At 47.5% G+C, this 17,119-nt stretch overlaps 2 protein-coding genes across 13 annotated transcripts in view; one reads left to right on the top strand and one right to left on the bottom strand.

Annotated features, from left to right (window-relative positions):
• The window catches only part of TPGS2 (tubulin polyglutamylase complex subunit 2), a 28,342-nt gene extending 18,677 nt beyond the window's left edge, over positions 1–9,665 (top strand). For 2 of the 5 annotated variants that reach the window (XM_061613350.1, XM_061613348.1), the window contains 4 exons: positions 227–358; positions 619–732; positions 1,909–2,069; positions 9,278–9,665. In XM_061613350.1, the coding sequence (XP_061469334.1) occupies positions 227–358; positions 619–732; positions 1,909–2,069; positions 9,278–9,520 (650 nt within the window). In that variant the 3' untranslated portion in view covers positions 9,521–9,665. Of the gene's footprint in view, positions 1–226; positions 359–618; positions 733–1,908; positions 2,082–9,277 lie in introns of those variants that run through there. The other 3 variants (XM_061613349.1, XM_061613352.1, XM_061613351.1) reach the window with 3 other exon arrangements.
• The window catches only part of LOC133378719 (aquaporin-7-like), a 17,921-nt gene continuing 10,437 nt past the window's right edge, over positions 9,636–17,119 (bottom strand). For 6 of the 8 annotated variants that reach the window (XM_061613357.1, XM_061613363.1, XM_061613359.1 and 3 more), the window contains 4 exons: positions 16,477–16,614; positions 15,857–15,975; positions 13,373–13,590; positions 9,636–11,791 (listed from right to left, as the gene is read on the bottom strand). In XM_061613357.1, the coding sequence (XP_061469341.1) occupies positions 11,611–11,791; positions 13,373–13,590; positions 15,857–15,975; positions 16,477–16,614 (656 nt within the window). In that variant the 3' untranslated portion in view covers positions 9,636–11,610. The remainder of the gene's footprint in view (positions 11,792–13,372; positions 13,591–15,856; positions 15,976–16,476; positions 16,615–17,119) is intronic. The other 2 variants (XM_061613381.1, XM_061613387.1) reach the window with 2 other exon arrangements.

Genomic DNA, 17,119 nt, shown 5'->3' with positions numbered 1-17,119 from the left:
AGCGAAATATGAGCTGTTCAGGAGCGGAAAGTTTCTTATTTCAACAGAAACTTCCCACATGCTGTCCAGCACGTCTCCACAGCCATGAGGTTTAGAAACTTGCTTTTTTTAAAAAAAAAGAAAGAGAAATGAAAGCAGAGGTTCTTCACATGGTGCCCTGTTCTGTGGGTCTGTCTTCTCCGGTGTGTATAAATACAGCGACTTAGAAATGACCCTCCTTTTCCAGATAATCCCATGCCTCTGGGCTCTATGACCATCAACAGCATCTCCAAGCTGAACCGACTTGGAGCATCGTCCGTCTACACCTTGCCCAACGCCCCCACACTCGCTGACTTGGAGGATACCAACAAGGAAGGAGGTACAGTCCTGACCCCAAGACCATGGGAGACCTTGGTCCACTTCTTCACACCACCACGCCACTAAAAAGTTACCTTGTCTGTTTACATAAGCCCCATTTATGCCCACTTCCCACGAGCCAAAGGGTTTGCATTTTCCTTCTCGTCTGCCCAGGGAGAAGGTGCCTGCATTATTTATTTTTATTTATTTTATTTATTATCTGATTTATATCCCGCCCTTCCTCCCAGCAGGAGCCCATTCGCCTTTTCTTCCTTCCCAAAGGTCACAAGGACCAGCCAGAGAAACCTCACTTGGACTCTCGTAGTCTGATGTTTGAGTTAGACCCGTGCGGAGGGAACGGGAAGGTCTGCCTTGTGTACAAGAACACCAAACCGGGTACGTTGGTCGACACCAGCAGCTCAAACCGTTGGCTGCATTCAGTCAACCCTGTATGTGGAATCTGGGGCCGGATATGGGGAACCTGTGGCCCTCTGGATGTTGCTGAACTACAACTCCCGTCATCCCTGACCATTGGCCATGCTTGCCAATGGGAGTTGTATTTCAGCAACATCTGGAGGGCCAAAGGCACCTCACACGTGATCTGGGCCTTGCCTCAGTCATCCCTTGCTCTTCCGTCCCTCTACCTCACTCTCACACACACATGGTTGAGTTCCCTTACTACTTTGCTGCCTCTTTCTAACAAAAGCACACTAGGAGCCTTTTCCACACATCTCTTCCTCTCCAGTTCCCCTCTTTCCCTCTGCCTCCTTTAGCCGCCTTGCTTCCGTCAAGTAACATACCCTCACAGCAAGTAGCAAGTAGTCTGCCCTCTCTGATTCCCCCTAATCAAATCTCTCTTTCCCATGCCTTGCAGCAGCTATATTTTACTTAATTATTTTTTTGTTCGGCATTCTGTGACAGAGCCTTCCCTCTTTTCCCTGTCCATTGAGAAACGGGGGCTTCAACATGCAGTTGAGCGACCGTGGGGCACTTCCACTGCACAGCTGGCCCAGCCCACATTCCCTCAGGCCCATGTTTCAGCCACTTCCCAGGCTCTGAAAACCATCCCCAAGGGCCTTTAAAACCATTAAAAGCGTATCTGCTCCACACAAATCAGCCGTGGTGCCGCAGATGTGCATCCTTCAGATGTTTTGGATGCCAACTTCCATCTGCCTAGCCAGCACAGCTATTACAAGACATAAACCAGCTTTCCCCAACATGGTGCCTTCCAGCTGCTTTCGATGGCTACTCCCATCAGTTCCAGCATCATGTGGCCATGGTGGCTGTGACTGATAGACGCTGTTGTTCAAAACATCCCACGTTGGCAAAGGCTGCAGTCTGTGAATCGCCGTGGGGAAGTCTTCACTCAAGTGAACTGCTCCTTGCTTTCAGTTCAGAGTTGGTCTTATCCACCTCTTTGCCCTTGGGAGTGCCTTTATCATTTAGAGACATTACCGAGGCCTGGATTATCAGCCTGAGTCCCTGGGTTCCTTATCACCACCTCCTTGAAGAGAGCCCTCGTCTTGGCCTGTGGTCTAACACTTGCTTTCTATTCCCCTGTCTCAATTCCAGTTGTCACCCCAGATTCCGAGATCTGGTTTCTGGACCGAGCCCTGTACTGGCATTTTCTCACCAAAACCTTCACCTCCTACTACCGGCTCCTGATCACCCATCTCGGGCTCCCGCAATGGCAATACGCTTTCACCAGCTATGGAGTCAGCCCCCAGGCTAAGGTGAGAGAATGATGAACAGCCTGTCCCCCTTTCTAGGGTCTGCCCCTTTGCAGTACATAAGAACATAAGAAGAGCCTGCTGGATCAGGCCAGTGGCCCATCTAGTCCAGCATCCTGTTCTCACAGTGGCCAACCAGGTGCCTGGGGGAAGCCCGCAAGCAGGACCCGAGTGCAAGAACACTCTCCCCTCCTGAGGCTTCCGGCAACTGGTTTTCAGAAGCATGCTGCCTCTGACTAGGGTGGCAGAGCACAGCCATCATGGCTAGTAGCCATTGATAGCCCTGTCCTCCATGAATTTGTCTAATCTTCTTTTAAAGCCGTCCAAGCTGGTGGCCATTACTGCATCTTGTGGGAGCAAATTCCATAGTTTAACTATGCGCTGTGTAAAGAAGTACTTCCTTTTGTCTGTCCTGAATCTTCCAACATTCAGCTTCTTTGAATGTCCACGAGTTCTAGTATTATGAGAGAGGGAGAAGAACTTTTCTCTATCCGCTTTCTCAATGCCATGCATAATTTTATACACTTCTATCATGTCTCCTCTGACCCGCCTTTTCTCTAAACTAAAAAGCCCCAAATGCTGCAACCTTTCCTCGTAAGGGAGTCGCTCCATCCCCTTGATCATTCTGGTTGCCCTCTTCTGAACCTTTTCCAACTCTGTAATATCCTTTTTGAGATGAGGTGACCAGAACTGTACACAGTATTCCAAATGCGGCCGCACCATAGATTTATACAACGGCATTATGATATCGGCTGTTTTATTTTCAATACCTTTCCTAATTATCGCTAGCATGGAATTTGCCTTTTTCACAGCTGCCGCACACTGGGTCGACATTTTCATCGTGCTGTCCACTACAACCCCGAGGTCTCTCTCCTGGTCGGTCACCGCCAGTTCAGACCCCATGAGCGTATATGTGAAATTCAGATATTTTTCTCCAATATGCATAATTTTACACTTGTTTATATTGAATTGCATCTGCCATTTTTCCGCCCATTCACTCAGTTTGGAGAGATCTTTTTGGAGCTCTTCGCAATCCCTTTTTGTTTTAACAACCCTGAACAATTTAGTGTCGTCAGCAAACTTGGCCACTTCACTGCTCACTCCTAATTCTAGGTCATTAATGAACAAGTTGAAAAGTACAGGTCCCAATACCGATCCTTGAGGGACTCCACTTTCTACAGCCCTCCATTGGGAGAACTGTCTGTTGATTCCTACTCTCTGCTTTCTGCTTCTTAACCAATTCCTTATCCACAAGAGGACCTCTCCTCTTATTCCATGACTGCTAAGCTTCCTCAGAAGTCTTTGGTGAGGTACCTTGTCAAACGCTTTTTGAAAGTCTAAGTACACTATGTCCACTGGATCACCTCTATCTATATGCTTGTTGACACTCTCAAAGAATTCTAATAGGTTACTGAGACAGGACTTTCCCTTGCAGAAGCCATGCTGGCTCTGCTTCAGCAAGGCTTGTTCTTCTATGTGCTTAGTTAATCTAGCTTTAATCATACTTTCTACGAGTTTTCCAGGGACAGAAGTTAAGCTAACTGGCCTGTAATTTCCGGGATCCCCTCTGGATCCCCTCTGGATCCCCTCTGGATCCCTTTTTGAATATTGGCGTTACATTTGCCACTTTCCAGTCCTCAGGCATGGAGGAGGACCCGAGGGACAAGTTATATATTTTAGTTAGCAGATCAGCAATTTCACCTTTGAGTTCTTTGAGAACTCTCGGGTGGATGCCATCCGGGCCCGGTGATTTGTCAGTTTTTATATTGTCCATTAAGCCTAGAACTTCCTCTCTCGTTACCACTATTTGTCTCAGTTCCTCAGAATCCCTTCCTGCAAATGTTAGTTCAGGTTCAGGGATCTGCCCTATATCTTCCACTGTGAAGACAGATGCAAAGAATTCATTTAGCTTCTCTGCAATCTCCTTATCGTTCTTTAGTACACCTTTGACTCCCTTATCATCCAAGGGTATCATCAAAGAAGCTGAAAGCAATGCCCTCAGGAGTCTAGAGCAAGAGGCTAGACTCCTAGCAGGGGCACCCAAGGCAGAAGGGTCAAAGCTGAGACATCAAACTAAGAGGCATCCAAACTCAGAGGAAGGCAATGGTAGACCACCTCTGATACCTCTCACCATGAAAACCCTACAAATAGAGTATCCAAAATGCAACACAAGATAGTGCTGGAAGACAACAGATGCTATTGGAGGTTGGTGATTCGTAGGGTCGCCATAAGTCATAATCGACTTGAAGGCACATCTCACACACACAGATCACACTCCCCGGCCGCTCCATGTATAGCATGAATTAATCGGAGAGGGCCCTACACTTACGTAGCCCTTTCTCATTTCACATCAAATACACAGACACCAGAAAGTGTGGCCAACAAAGCCTCTGTGTTTGGGATTGTGTCCAGTGGGTGTCATCCTGCTTCCTTCTCCTCTTCCCTCCCCCCCTCAAAAATCATATATTTGTGTTGTGCATCCAGAGGAAGTAGATTGGAACAGCTTTGCTCACCGCTATATCAGTCAGCACTCTTGCCAGGTTAGCCCAGTGCAGTGAAAACAGAAAGTGTTCCACATGTTAGGCCAGGTGGCTTTGTTGACTAGGAGTGCCTATTTCCAGCGCCATCTGATTCACCAGGCTCTTTTGGACAGAGAAAACTTGACTTGGCCATGGTATTCCATGCTCTGGTAATGTCCAGATTGGATTATTGCAATGCTCTGCATGGGGCTGCCCTTGAAGATGACTTCAACTGATCCAAAGTGCAGGCGCCAGATTAGTGGCTGGGGTTCCCTTTAGAACACATATAACCCCTGTTTTAGAACAGCTGCATTGGTTGCCAGTTCATTTCCAGGCCCAATTTAAGGCGCTTACACTTGTGCATAAAGCCCTAAGTGACTTGGGCCCCAAATATCTGAGAGACCACCACCTTCTCTGGTGTTAAGATCAGCGGGGGGGGGCATTGTGGTAGTTCTACCACCCTAGGAAGTTCAGGCGATGATGAGCCCGAAGAGGGCCTTCTCTGTGGCAGCTCCTAAGTTGTGGAATTTCCTCCCCACAGAGGTGTGTCTGGCACCTTCACTGTACAGTTTTCGGTGAATGCTGAAGATGCATCTCTTTACCCTGGTCTTTGATGTATGCTTTCGGGACCCGCCCTATTCTTGTGATCGCAATTTGTTTTAATTGTTTTTGATACTGAATTTTAAACTGATATAACCCACCCTGGGACCTGCTGGTGAAGAGCTGCTGCTGCTGCTGCTGCTGCTGCTGCTGCTGCTGCTGCTGCTGGTGGTGGTGGTGGTAGTAGTAGTAGTAGTAGTAGTAGTAGTAGTAGTAGTAGTAGTAGTAGTAGTAGTAGTAGTAGTAGTAGTAGTAGTTTTAAGTTCTTAGCCCTTAAGGTAACAGAAATGCAAACAAAATCTCAGTAGGCAGAGGGGTGGTTGGATAAGAGTACCAGCGGGCACAGATGGCTTCAGCACTTCCTTTCTCCCTCCCCCTGCCTGCCCAAAGCAGAATAAATTATGCAAAATAAGAGAGAGTATGCAAATTCCCTGTGTTTGCCCAACTGATTCAGGTTGTGGGATTTGGGTCTTTCCTGTGTAGAAGCTGTTTTGACACAGGGTGCCCATGGCCCTGGTTTTAACAGAAGCATAGGAAGCAGCCTTATGCAAGTCACACCATCAGCCCCTGTCATTCAGGGTTGTCCACGCTGTCTGGTTGCTTCTCTCCAGGGCTTCAGGCTGGAGATGCTAGCGGACTGCATGCATCGCAGATTATTGCTGAGCTCATCATTTTGACCCGGGGCTGAAGTTCTTCCTTCCATTCCTTGGCTCTGTGCTGCCTCACTCCTTCCCACTTTTCCAGAGACATACTTTAAATACAAGCCGCAGGGGCTTCGCCCAGCCCTATCTGCCAAGGGTTGAACTTGGGACCTTCTGTACACAAGGCACATTATCTACCACTGAGCGACAGCCCTTCCCCGTAATATACTGTGAAACGTGAGTTTATGTAACAAGATGAGATTTTCAAGCTGGGGTGCAATATCTCTTCTGTGACTCAGTGCCAGGAAAAAAAAAACTTTAAAACTTTCTAAGGCGATGGCACATGAGGCCAGCTCCCTGCTGAAGCTAAGCAGGGTCAGGTCTGGACAGTGCCTGGATGGGAGACCTCATGGGAACCTCATGTAAACCATCGTGGGTTTCTAACATGAAAAGAAAGACAGGGGATAAATGTAATAAATAATAATAATAAAAATGTTAAGGGTTCAGCCGGGGATTAAACTTGTGATCTGCTGCTTCCCAAGTACGCCCTTCTGTCGCTGAGCTCACCTACCGAGTCCTGGCTGTGCCCTCTAGCCCCATGCCCTCCCACACTCTGTTGCCGTGCCCTCCGCCCAGTAGATAACAAGGCCGGTGTCAGGAGCTGGAGCAGCCTCATGCCTCCACAGCTGCCGCCTTTCTTCTCTGCCATGTGCAAGCATTTTTAATCGCAAGTTCAAACTATCAGATAGGCAATTTCTCTTGATATTCAGGGCTGGGCTAGAGTCCTCCTCTGTGTCAGGACAGCCTTTGGAACCAAGAGCTACACCTTTGTCAGGGCTGGGATCCTCGCCGCTCTCCTTACACCCAGGCAGGATTGCCCACCTCCCTGAATGTCCTTCCTCATCGTTGCATCAGAACGGGGTGTTTTAGGTACAAGTTTCTCAAAGCCTTCAAATTTACCTCTGGCCAGCTTTGCAGCCTCATCTTCTTGCCTCAAGAAGGGATGGCGTAGAGCTGGGAATTGCTCAGAAAAGGGCAACCAAGATTTTCAGAGGACTGGGGACAACTCCCCTATTGAGGAAAGGTTGCAGCATTTGGGGCCCTTGTAGTGTAGAGACAAGGTGAGTAAGGGGTGTGTGAGGGGGGCTGACATGACAGAGCTGTATAAGATTATGCATGGTGTGGGCAAGCTGGATGAAGAAATGTTCTTCTCGTTCTCTCATAATATTAGAACTGAGGGCCAACCGATTAAGCTGAGAGTAGGAAGGCTCAGAATGGACAAAAAGAAAGGGCTTCTGCACACAGTTTAATTGTGGGCTGTGTTTAAGGCCGGTGTCCTCCATCTGACTGTATGTCATAGCCAGGCCTAGGAATCCTTCTGTTTCGGACCAAGAAGCCAGTGCTGCTTGTTTCACACAGGTCACCCATCGCACGTCTCTAGATCAGTTTGGGTTGGGGCTACTTTCATGTACAATGACAGTGCTGGGTTAACTGGTCTGTGGCGAAAGAAAGCACTTCTTCATGCGGCACATAGTTAAAACTACAGAATTCGCTCCCACAGGGATGGCCACCAATTTGGATGGCTTTAAAAAAAGATTAGACAAATTCATTTTATTTATTGATTGATTAATCTGTTTGCTGCATTCAGTCAACCCTGTATGTGGAATCTGGGCCAGATATGGGGAATCTGTGGTCCTCTGGATGTTGCTGAACTACAACTCCCGTCATCCTGGACCATTGGCCATGCTTGCAGGACCAGGTGGGAGTTGTAGTTCAGCAACATCTGGAGGGCCAAAGGCTCCCCACACATGATCTGAGCCTTGCCCCAGTCATCCCTTGCTCTTCACTAACTCTCACACATACACGGTTGAGTTCCCTTGATTAAATTCATATTCCACCGTTCCTCCCAGAAGGAGCTCATTCATGGATAAGGCTATCAGCGGCAACTAGCCACGATGGCTATGTTCTGTCTCGACGGGCTGAAGCAGTGTACCACTAAGTGCCAGATGGATCACAAGCAGAGAGAGTGCTCTGTGCTCGGGTCCTGCTTGTAGGCTTCCCATTGGGGCATCTAGCTGGCCATCGTGAGAACGGGAAGCTTAGCTAGATGGGCCCCCTTTGGCCTGAGCCAGCTTCAAGACTCTTCATACATCCTTATCTGTTCCATCAGGTCCCATAGGCTATGGATCACTTCCCTCCTCTTTTCTGCGGATATTGCGGGGAACTGCAAAATCAAAAGAGTTGTGCTGGCAAAGGACTGTGGAATGCTGGCAGCTCATCGGGCGGAACAACGTCTCCGATTTGACTCCAGCAGCTTTGCAGGCATCATGAAATCTAAAAGGAGGCAAGGCGCTCACGCTCTTTGCCTTGCAAATTGCTGTCGCTCCTTCTGCCAAGGTGCCTCTTGCTTGCTGCAGATTCTGTCAGGGGTGGCGGTTTGAAGGCTTAGTCTGTGACTTAGTTTAGGGAACCTTCTCTGTGAACCTCCAGGGTTTTTTTGGACTCCCAACTCCCATCAGCCCCAGCCAACATGGCCAGTTGTCAGGGCTGTAGTTTAAGAACATCTGGAGGGCCAGAGGTTCCACGCACACACCCAACTCAGTCCAAGGCCAGTAGCTTTTTGGCCCTTTGTGTCATCTGAACTGGTCCCTGCAGTATTGCCCTTTGGCCATCCATGGTGGTGGCACTGCAGGCCAGCAGCGCCCTCCTCTAGCAAACAGCCACAGTGGCAAAGCTAGTGAGATGCCTACTGCCATATTCTCTGCTTTGGGAGCGATTCATTATGCTGGGCATGCAGTGGAAAAGACACTGTTGGGCATGACCCTCAAGATACCTGAAAGAGATGTTTGTGAGCACCCTTCTAGCGCCAAGAGCACCCTCACTCCAAATATCTGGCCTGCAATCTATAAGAGCATAAGAACAACCTTGCTGGATCAAGCCAGTGGACCGTCTCATCCAACATCCTGTTCTCACAATGGCCAACCAGGTGCCCCAATGGGAAGTCTGCAAGCAGGACCTGAGCACAAGGGCAGCTCTCCCCACTCATGATCCCCAGCAACTAGCATGCTGCCTTCAACAAGCCTTTTAAGTTGAGATCTTATCTCAGTCTGCTTCTGTGTTGGAACTGCTTTTTGATACGTTTTTAAACCTTTTTTTAAACAATTTTTTTTAACCTTTTTTTAAAAATGTCTTCAAAGCTTTTTAAAAAATGTTTTTAAATTTGTTTTGTTTTAATGTATATTAAAGTCTGTTTTTATGATGTTTTAAAGTATTTTTAGTGCTTTTGTTTGCCGCCCTGGGCTCCTGCTGGGAGGAAGGGACAGGATATAAATCAAATAATAAATAATAACAATGGAGGGAGAGCACAGCCACTGTGGCTGGTAGCCATTAGTAGCCTTATCCTCCACGATCCTCGGTGTGCTGCTTCTCACTTTGAATTCCTGTTTTCCAGCAATGGTTCAACATGTACAAACCCATCACCATCAACACAGAGCAGCTCTCGGAGGAGTCCGATTCATTCGTCAACAAGCTGGACCCTAACAAGGTTTTCCGAACCAAAAGCAAAACGCCGGTCATGAAGAAGAAGCTGCCGCCCCAGCCCCCCTCCTCCCAGAAAGGGCAAACGGGGACAGCCTCCAAGAACCCACCGCTGGCTGGAAGCTCATTGAGGAGGCGAGAAGCCCCCCAGCTCTGACTTCCCTTTGTCCTTCCAGGCTGTGGCGCCCCATGACGGCAGTGGCACGTCCCCTAGGAAAAGGCTGCCAAGTGCAGGGCCAGTTCTGCATCATGCAGGACAGGACCAAGATATGTTTATTTTATAAAGTATTTATTGAAGAAGACTTCAGGCTGTGGTTGAGTTTCTTTTGTGCCAACTGCGGTCCATACGGGCATCCTTCACTGGAATGAATGCTGCTCACCCGTCAAGGCATTAGAATGCAAATACTGGACACAGGGCTGCCTTCTGGGAATCTCCCCCCACCATTGCCAACACCATTTTTTATAGAGAGCTGATTAAATGCACCAAGAAAGAGAGAAGCCTCCCCTGGAAGCATCCTTTGAACAGCCTCCCCTAACCAGCAGCCATGCTGGCTGGGGCTGGTGGGAGTTTTAGGCCAAAACAACCAGAGGGAGGAAATGGTTGTGTAGGCAGGGGGTGGGGAGCAGTCAAATGGATTGCTTTCCTAATCATAAACAAAATCTCACGTGAAGTGTGGCCCAATCCTTCTTGAACACAACCTCGGATGCAGAAAAGTAATCTGCAGATTGGCCTGTTGTGGCAAAGAACGTGGCAATTTGATGGTTGCAGCTGGAAGATCTGTAGGTCAGCAGAGCACAGCCATTACATGCCAATGGGCCCTGCTTCAACCCCTCCCCCCATCTCTGATCAAAAACAGATAAAGGAGAAGGGGCTAGGGCAAGACCTCTGCCTGGGATTTAGGTTAACTGCCAGCCACAGTTAACCAGGGGTGTTCTCTGCATGTTAGCCTCCAGACGTTTTGGACTACAGCTCCCATCATCCGTGACCTTCAGCCATGCTGGCTTCGGGTGATGGAGTCCAACAGTGCCTGGAGAGTCACAGGCTACCTATCTCTGACTTAGGGTGTGATTCTGTACTTATGCACCCCCCTTTGTGTCTTAGGACAGTGCTTCCCCTTGAGTCAGGGAGCAGACAATACTAGATCACTTGAGATACAGGCAAGAGTCCTATGCCTGATTGTATGTCCTGTTCAAGAGGTGCCCATTGCCTGTGTTGGTTGTTGCATGCAGTTCACCCATCACTTTGGGGGTTTTTGGGGGGGCAGTTTGGACTACTGTCTACAAGGAAAGAATTGGGTTAATTGTTCTGTGATAAAAGAAGCTTACTCCTTCACACAGTGCATAGTTAAACTATGGCATTCGCTCCCACAAGAAGTAACAACAGCCTCCAGTTGGGATGGCTTTAAAAGAGAATTGGACAAACCCGTGGAGGAGAAGGCTGTCAGTGGCTACCGGCCATGATGGCTATGCTCTGCCACGTAGGGCTGGGAATGTCCCCTGGCTGAAACCCTGAAAAGTTGCTGCCAGCCAGGGTAGTCAATACTGAGCTAGATGGGCCAAGGACATAAGGCAGCTTCTTCTGTCTGTATTCTCCACCAGTTCCTAGAACAATGGGCAGCTATCTCTTTGCAGCCGCCTGCTGTCACATTGCCCTTCCTCTTTGCCCTGTCATGCCTCAGGATGGGACTTTGTTTTCTGGGTGATGCTGATACTTCTAGTATTCTTCTGCAAACGCTGACTGCAGCAAAGGCAGCACTGGGGATCCCAGTGCATAGTGATGCCTGAAAATGGTGTCATTTTGGGGTGAAGAGGCACAAATTGATGCTGTGTATGGGTCACATGCAGACACACCCCTAGAGCAGTGGATGCACACAACATGAAAGTGTATTTTCCCAAGGCACACCTTTCATAGCACAGGGTTTGAGAATCCCTGCCTAAAGAGATTTCTGCAAGGCTCTTACCTGCGCACAGTGATTCAAAGCGCAGCAGTTGCCAACAACTGCGTGGGAGGAGCAGTGCTCATCTAATTGCAGGGCACAGTCCAAATATGAGCAGGTGATCTCCAGTCTTCCATGCTGCCCAACAGATACACTCCCCTTATTTTTCTTCCAAGAAGGTCCCCTCTGTTTACTAAGTACGTGTTAAATACGTAGAGTGACACCCAAATGAATGCTCAGAAATCGTGACCTGTTGAAAGCAGCACCTGAGGGTCATAAATCCAGCCTTGAATTGGCAAGAGTTCGGTTATCACAGTCGTTGCTCATAGCTCATTGCACACTCTAAGTCCTGCTTTCCAGTCTCGCTGTTCCCACTGGGTTTTGACTGAGGACGATTGTGAAAGTCAACAAAGATGTTGTAGATGAAGATGCCAGCGAGGCTCCCCAACGTCGGTGCAACAACCGGGACCCACCACCAACAATCTGATGCTCTGGAAGAAAAAGGAAAGCTGGTTTCAGTTGGTTCTAGGACAGGCCAAGTGCAGAAATGGGAGGTTGGTGCTGCTTATTTGACAGTAGCATTGTTGCCCACTTGATTCATTCTAGCCAGAATTAACAGTTAGTCTAGTTTAGAGGTCAACAAGCTGTAGCCATCCAGGTGTTACTGGATGACACCTCCCATCATTCCTGACCATTGGCTTTTCTGGCTGATGAGCGTTGGGAGTTCAAGAACCTGGAGAGCAAAAGATGTTCCCCATCCTTTAAAACTGTCCAACCAATTTAGACTTTATTGTTACTGTTTTTAGCCAATGGCCATTACAATAAGGAGAAACATACAAAAGAACATATTTATAAAACATTTACAAAACATTAAATTTCAATTCAATATTATAGTAATAAGAGTTTACTACATTTGTTTAGACTAGGAACACACTCAGTTGAGCTCCTTTTAGCTTTTAACACTGGTAAAATTCAGGAAGGCCATTCTGATCTTTGTTGCTACTGCAAACAAGGCTACCCTATAAGTGACAAATTTATCTGTATCTGCCAGCAGCCGTCTGACCTTAAGCTCATCAGGTTGGCCTTGTAAAGAAGTCTGAAAACAAGGATGAACTTCGCCCTCAGTGAATTATATAAAGGGCAGTATAGGATATAATGCTCCATACCTTCAATTTGCCCTGATCCACATATACACAGGTGATCTTTTAATGTTTTTTTTTTAATGAGAGCCAGTGTGGTGTAGTGGTTAAGGTGTTGGACTACAACCTGGGAGACCAGGGTTCAAATCCCCACATAGCCATGAAGCTCACTGGGTGATCTTCAGCCAGTCACTGCCTCTCAGCCTCAGAGGAAGACAATAGTAAACCCTCTCTGAAAACTGCTTACCATGAAAACCCTATTCGTAGGGTCGCCATAAGTCAGAACTGACTGGAAGGCAGTCCATGCATGCATTAATGGTTATTTACCAGCCAGATATTCAATGGGCATCAGCTGAAATCTGAGCTGAATGAAAGCAAGCCTTACAGGGAAACCAACTAACTGGCCTGGACACATCCTACAATCTTTCTAAGGAGCCCAGGGTGGCATATGTAGGGTTTCCCCTTTTAGAAGTACAATATGAGAGCATCGCTACTGAGAAGGGGCTGCAGATGGTAGGATGCACATGAATAGAAAAAGCACCTTTGCTACTTTTACACCAGTCCATACAAACGTGCTAAGGAAGCAAAACGCACCACATAACGTCTGAAATTTCACCTAGCCTTCTCCAGGAGGTTCACGCCTATCTTTCCATACATAAGGGCTACTGGCCTGTTTGTTTTAGTTAAGCTATATTTCAGTAAGTGGTTGCTGCCTATCCTGCGCCAGGGAGGCAGAGCAAGCCAGGAATCTGAAGAAATGTCAGTAGTCACATTTAATCAACCCATGCAGATAAAGAAAAATAAAAGAGATGTGCAAGAGATGTATGTATTTTATCCTATTCTGTTTACCGCCCTGAGAGCTACTTGCTATGGGCAGTATATAAATGCAACAAAATAAATAAAATAAATAAATAAGAGATAAAAGGCACTCACTTGAAGACCTCCAGCCCCCAGCCGGCAATGGCTGTGAAGATCCTAGGTGGCAAGTCCCTGGAAGGATTGATGGCATAGCCAGTGTTCATCCCCATGGACATGCCAATCACGGTAACTAGAAGCCCCGTGATAAAGGCGTTGGTGCCTGGGAGGGCGCCTGCGTTCTTCATGTCGTGGATGGAGAGGATGCCAATCAGGAGCACAGCTGTCGTAATGAACTGCAGGGATGGGACCAGGAAGGGAGGAGTGTTAGGAACAACATGGCAGTCAAGACATGGAAAAGACATGGAGTCCTGCATTGCGCAGGGGGTTGGACTTGATGGCCTTATAGGCACCTTCCAACTCTACTATTCTATGATTCTAAGGCTGCTCAGATCGGGGTGGGGAGTTATGGAGGGACCAAGGAGGGACAGCTTCTAAACCTTTTTCCCTTTATGTGGAACAAGGATTCCCTTGCATGCTGACCTCTTAACCCCCTGGTCGCTGAAGACCGTTCGGCACATTACTCTTCACTGAGGAGCCCCATGTACTAATCATTCTCTTCATAGCATTTCCTCATGCTCAAAGCTCTTCATGTGCCTCATCGAGCAACAGAAGCTCCTTGAGGGAAGCCAATGAATATTTGTATCCCCTTGTGGGTAGTTCCACTCTAGGATGCACACCTTAACATGGTGAGGGGGTTTGAGAGTGTCAAAGAAGATGAAAGCAAAGCCATCAGGAGTCTAGACCAAGAAGCTAGACTCGTAGCAAGGGCACCCAAGGCAGAATGGTCAAAGCTGAGACACCAGACTAAGATGTATCCAGACTCAGAGGAAGGCAATGGTAAACCACCTCTGAATACCTCTTACCATGAAAACCTTATGAACAGAGTATCCAAAATGCAACACAGATGCTCTTGGAGGTCACTGATTCATAGGATCATCATAAGTCATAATCGACTTGTAGGCACATAACAACAACAAACATTGTGGGTAGAGGGACTGAAGGCCAGGAGAAAATGCCTCACCTGGGAGTTCATGGCAGAGGTGAGATGTGAACATCCCAAGACTTAAGACTTCAAGACGCTCAGCCTTTAGACTCAGGGTGGGGAATCTCCAACCCGTGGGTGAATTTTGGCCCACCAGAGAGCCCTGTTTTGCCTGTGAGGCCATTTGCCCAAACTGCCCTCATGTCAATCAATGGATGTCACTGGGAGATATCAGCTGATGGATGGGGGCAGGGTTCAATTCTGCTGGGTGCTGCTTCATCAGCCTGAAATAGACCCCTGCAGGGAGCAGGACTGAACCCTCCGCTCATCGGTGAGCAGAGAGTTCAGTCCTGGGTGCTACTTGGCCTTCCCCATGGGGTCAACTTTATCAGGTGTGTGGGATCGCCAAGTTATCTGTCGCCAGTGTTGTCACATCACATGTTAAAGTTGGCTCACAGGTTGTGGGGAGATAAAGATATGGCCTTCCCCCCCTCCCCAGGCCAGAAAGATTCCCCACCCTGAGTATCTCGACAATCAGCTTCATCAAATGACAAAAAAAACCTTTGGCCATAGAAAAGTAGCATGTCATGGAGAAGGATTCTGGCCTGGCCTTCTCTCCATGAGAGGCTAAATGTGGAAAGGATGCTTTGGGGATTGGCCTGGATTACTTTCTGCCTGCTTCCAGCCCTGTAGTTGACAGCCATTGTGGGGTAGCGGTTAGACTGCTGGACTAGCACCTGGAGGAGTTTCAGACTAAGACCTGGGAGACCAGGGTTCAAGTCCCCACTGAGCCACAATGGTCACTGGGTGGCCCTGGGCCAGTCATTCTCTCTCAGTCTAACTTCCCTCACAGGGTTGTTGTGAGGATGAAATGGAGAGGGGGAGAAGAACTACCTTGAGCTCCTAGAAGGAAAGATGAGATACACTGTTTTGTTTTTATAGCATGATGCATTTGTTTCTGTTGTTAACATTATTGTAAGTCACTTGGAGATCTTCGGGTAACCAGCAACTAATACATCTAAGTGATGATAACAACAATAATATAAATGTAAGAATAAAAGAACAAAAATCCGAATACAAAAGTGGTTCAAAAAATATGCTGGAACATTTGGGGGTATGAAAAGTTACAGGATTTCATAAGGAAGCATTGGGGCATGCCGCCATTGGAAACAAAGCAGTATGTCTACCCTGAAACTTTTGCTGGTGCAAACAGTATTCAAAGCAGGATGCCATCATGAGCACAGTGCGGTGTCATGGTTAGAGTGTTGGGCCAGGGCCTTGCAGACTAGAAATGAGATACCCACTCAGCCATGAAGCTCACTGGGTGACCTTGGGCAAGTCACCCTTTGTCAGGTTAACCCACCTTAGAGGGTTGTTGTGAGGATAAAGTGGAGAGAAACAGAAAAATGTACATTCTTGGAAGAATACGGCATAGAAATGTAATAATAATACAAACATGAAATTATTTGATTGTGGTTTTATAACTAAGCTGCTGCACTGAATTCTTGCAGACCCACCTCATTTACAAATCCGCCAAATATAGACATATGTGGAGCTGGGTATGTGGCAAAGATCCCTGCAGTGCCGGTAGGCCCATCAACTGTCAGGTTCCCCCCAGTGTAATCCTGCAGAGCCTCTAGGGTGGAAGGAAAAACAATCAGAAAACAGTTTAACAGTGACAACAAAAGCACAAGCCAAAGAGGCTACACGTGGACTAGGATTAATTTAAAACTTTTGCTGGAGTCTAGATCCACTCTCCCTTTGCATAGACCAGCAGGTGTGTCTGTATAAAAGTGCAAGAGAGAGAGGACTGAAAGGACTAAAAGATAAGGGTTTGTATTCGACGTAGTGCTAGGGTGAACATTATGTTAGCTCAAGGATTTCTCCTTGTGCAATGGAATGTTCTCCCCCCTCTCCTCCCCCCATGCACCCCCTAAATCTGCTCTGGGGCTACCCCAACTCTCCAGAGCAGATCTGGGGATGGTGCAAGACATGCATGGGGGGGGGAGGAAGGAAATCCCATGGTGCTAAGTGCTAATCCTTGTTGAATCCTGTTGAAGGGTTGTTCTTCCTTCTCACCAGCTATTTCAAGGGCTTTGTGAGAGTGAGGAGTGAGGGGCAGGGGAAGCAGGCATACCATAGTACAGTGCAAAAATAGTAGCAGAAGCCAGAAAGGATCCCAGGAACTGGCCAGTCACATACACCGGAAGCTTGTGCCAGTGAAGTTTTCCTGTGACACAGTTGGCAAATGTTATTGATGCATTCATATGCGCACCTTTCAGGGGCAAAAACAGACAACATCACAACAATATTAATAATAGCAACAGTCATAGTAGAAGTAGTATTTGACAGCACCCCATACCTTTCAAATTTTTGCAAAGGGTGCTTTGCATGGAAAATACAATAAAAACACAACCGAAACCATATTTAGAGCATTTGCTAAAAACAAAACAATGCACAGAGAAATGGTTAGTGAAGGAAAAGCAAAGAGGGCCAATTTCACACCTGTGTTCCACACTCAGCTAAATGGGCTCAGGTGATCAGTTGTACTACACTTCATAGGGCAGGGTAGGGAATTGGGCACGGTCCCTTCACCTTGGGAGTTGTGGTTCTCCAACTACTATGGAGATGATCTCAAGGTTGTGTCTAGGGATGGGCAAGAATTTCAATTCAGTCCGCATTTCAAGCTGAATCTGTCAAATTTTCACTTTCTGAAAAAATAAGAGAACCGAAACAGAGCCATCATTCGAACTTTTGCGATGCAGTCCGCCAACCAAACA

Source organism: Rhineura floridana, chromosome 1, assembly GCF_030035675.1.
Source record: "Rhineura floridana isolate rRhiFlo1 chromosome 1, rRhiFlo1.hap2, whole genome shotgun sequence".
Classification (NCBI taxonomy): domain Eukaryota; kingdom Metazoa; phylum Chordata; class Lepidosauria; order Squamata; family Rhineuridae; genus Rhineura; species Rhineura floridana.
Note: the sequence above shows the minus strand (reverse complement) of the source record. Positions and strands in the feature narration are given on the sequence as shown.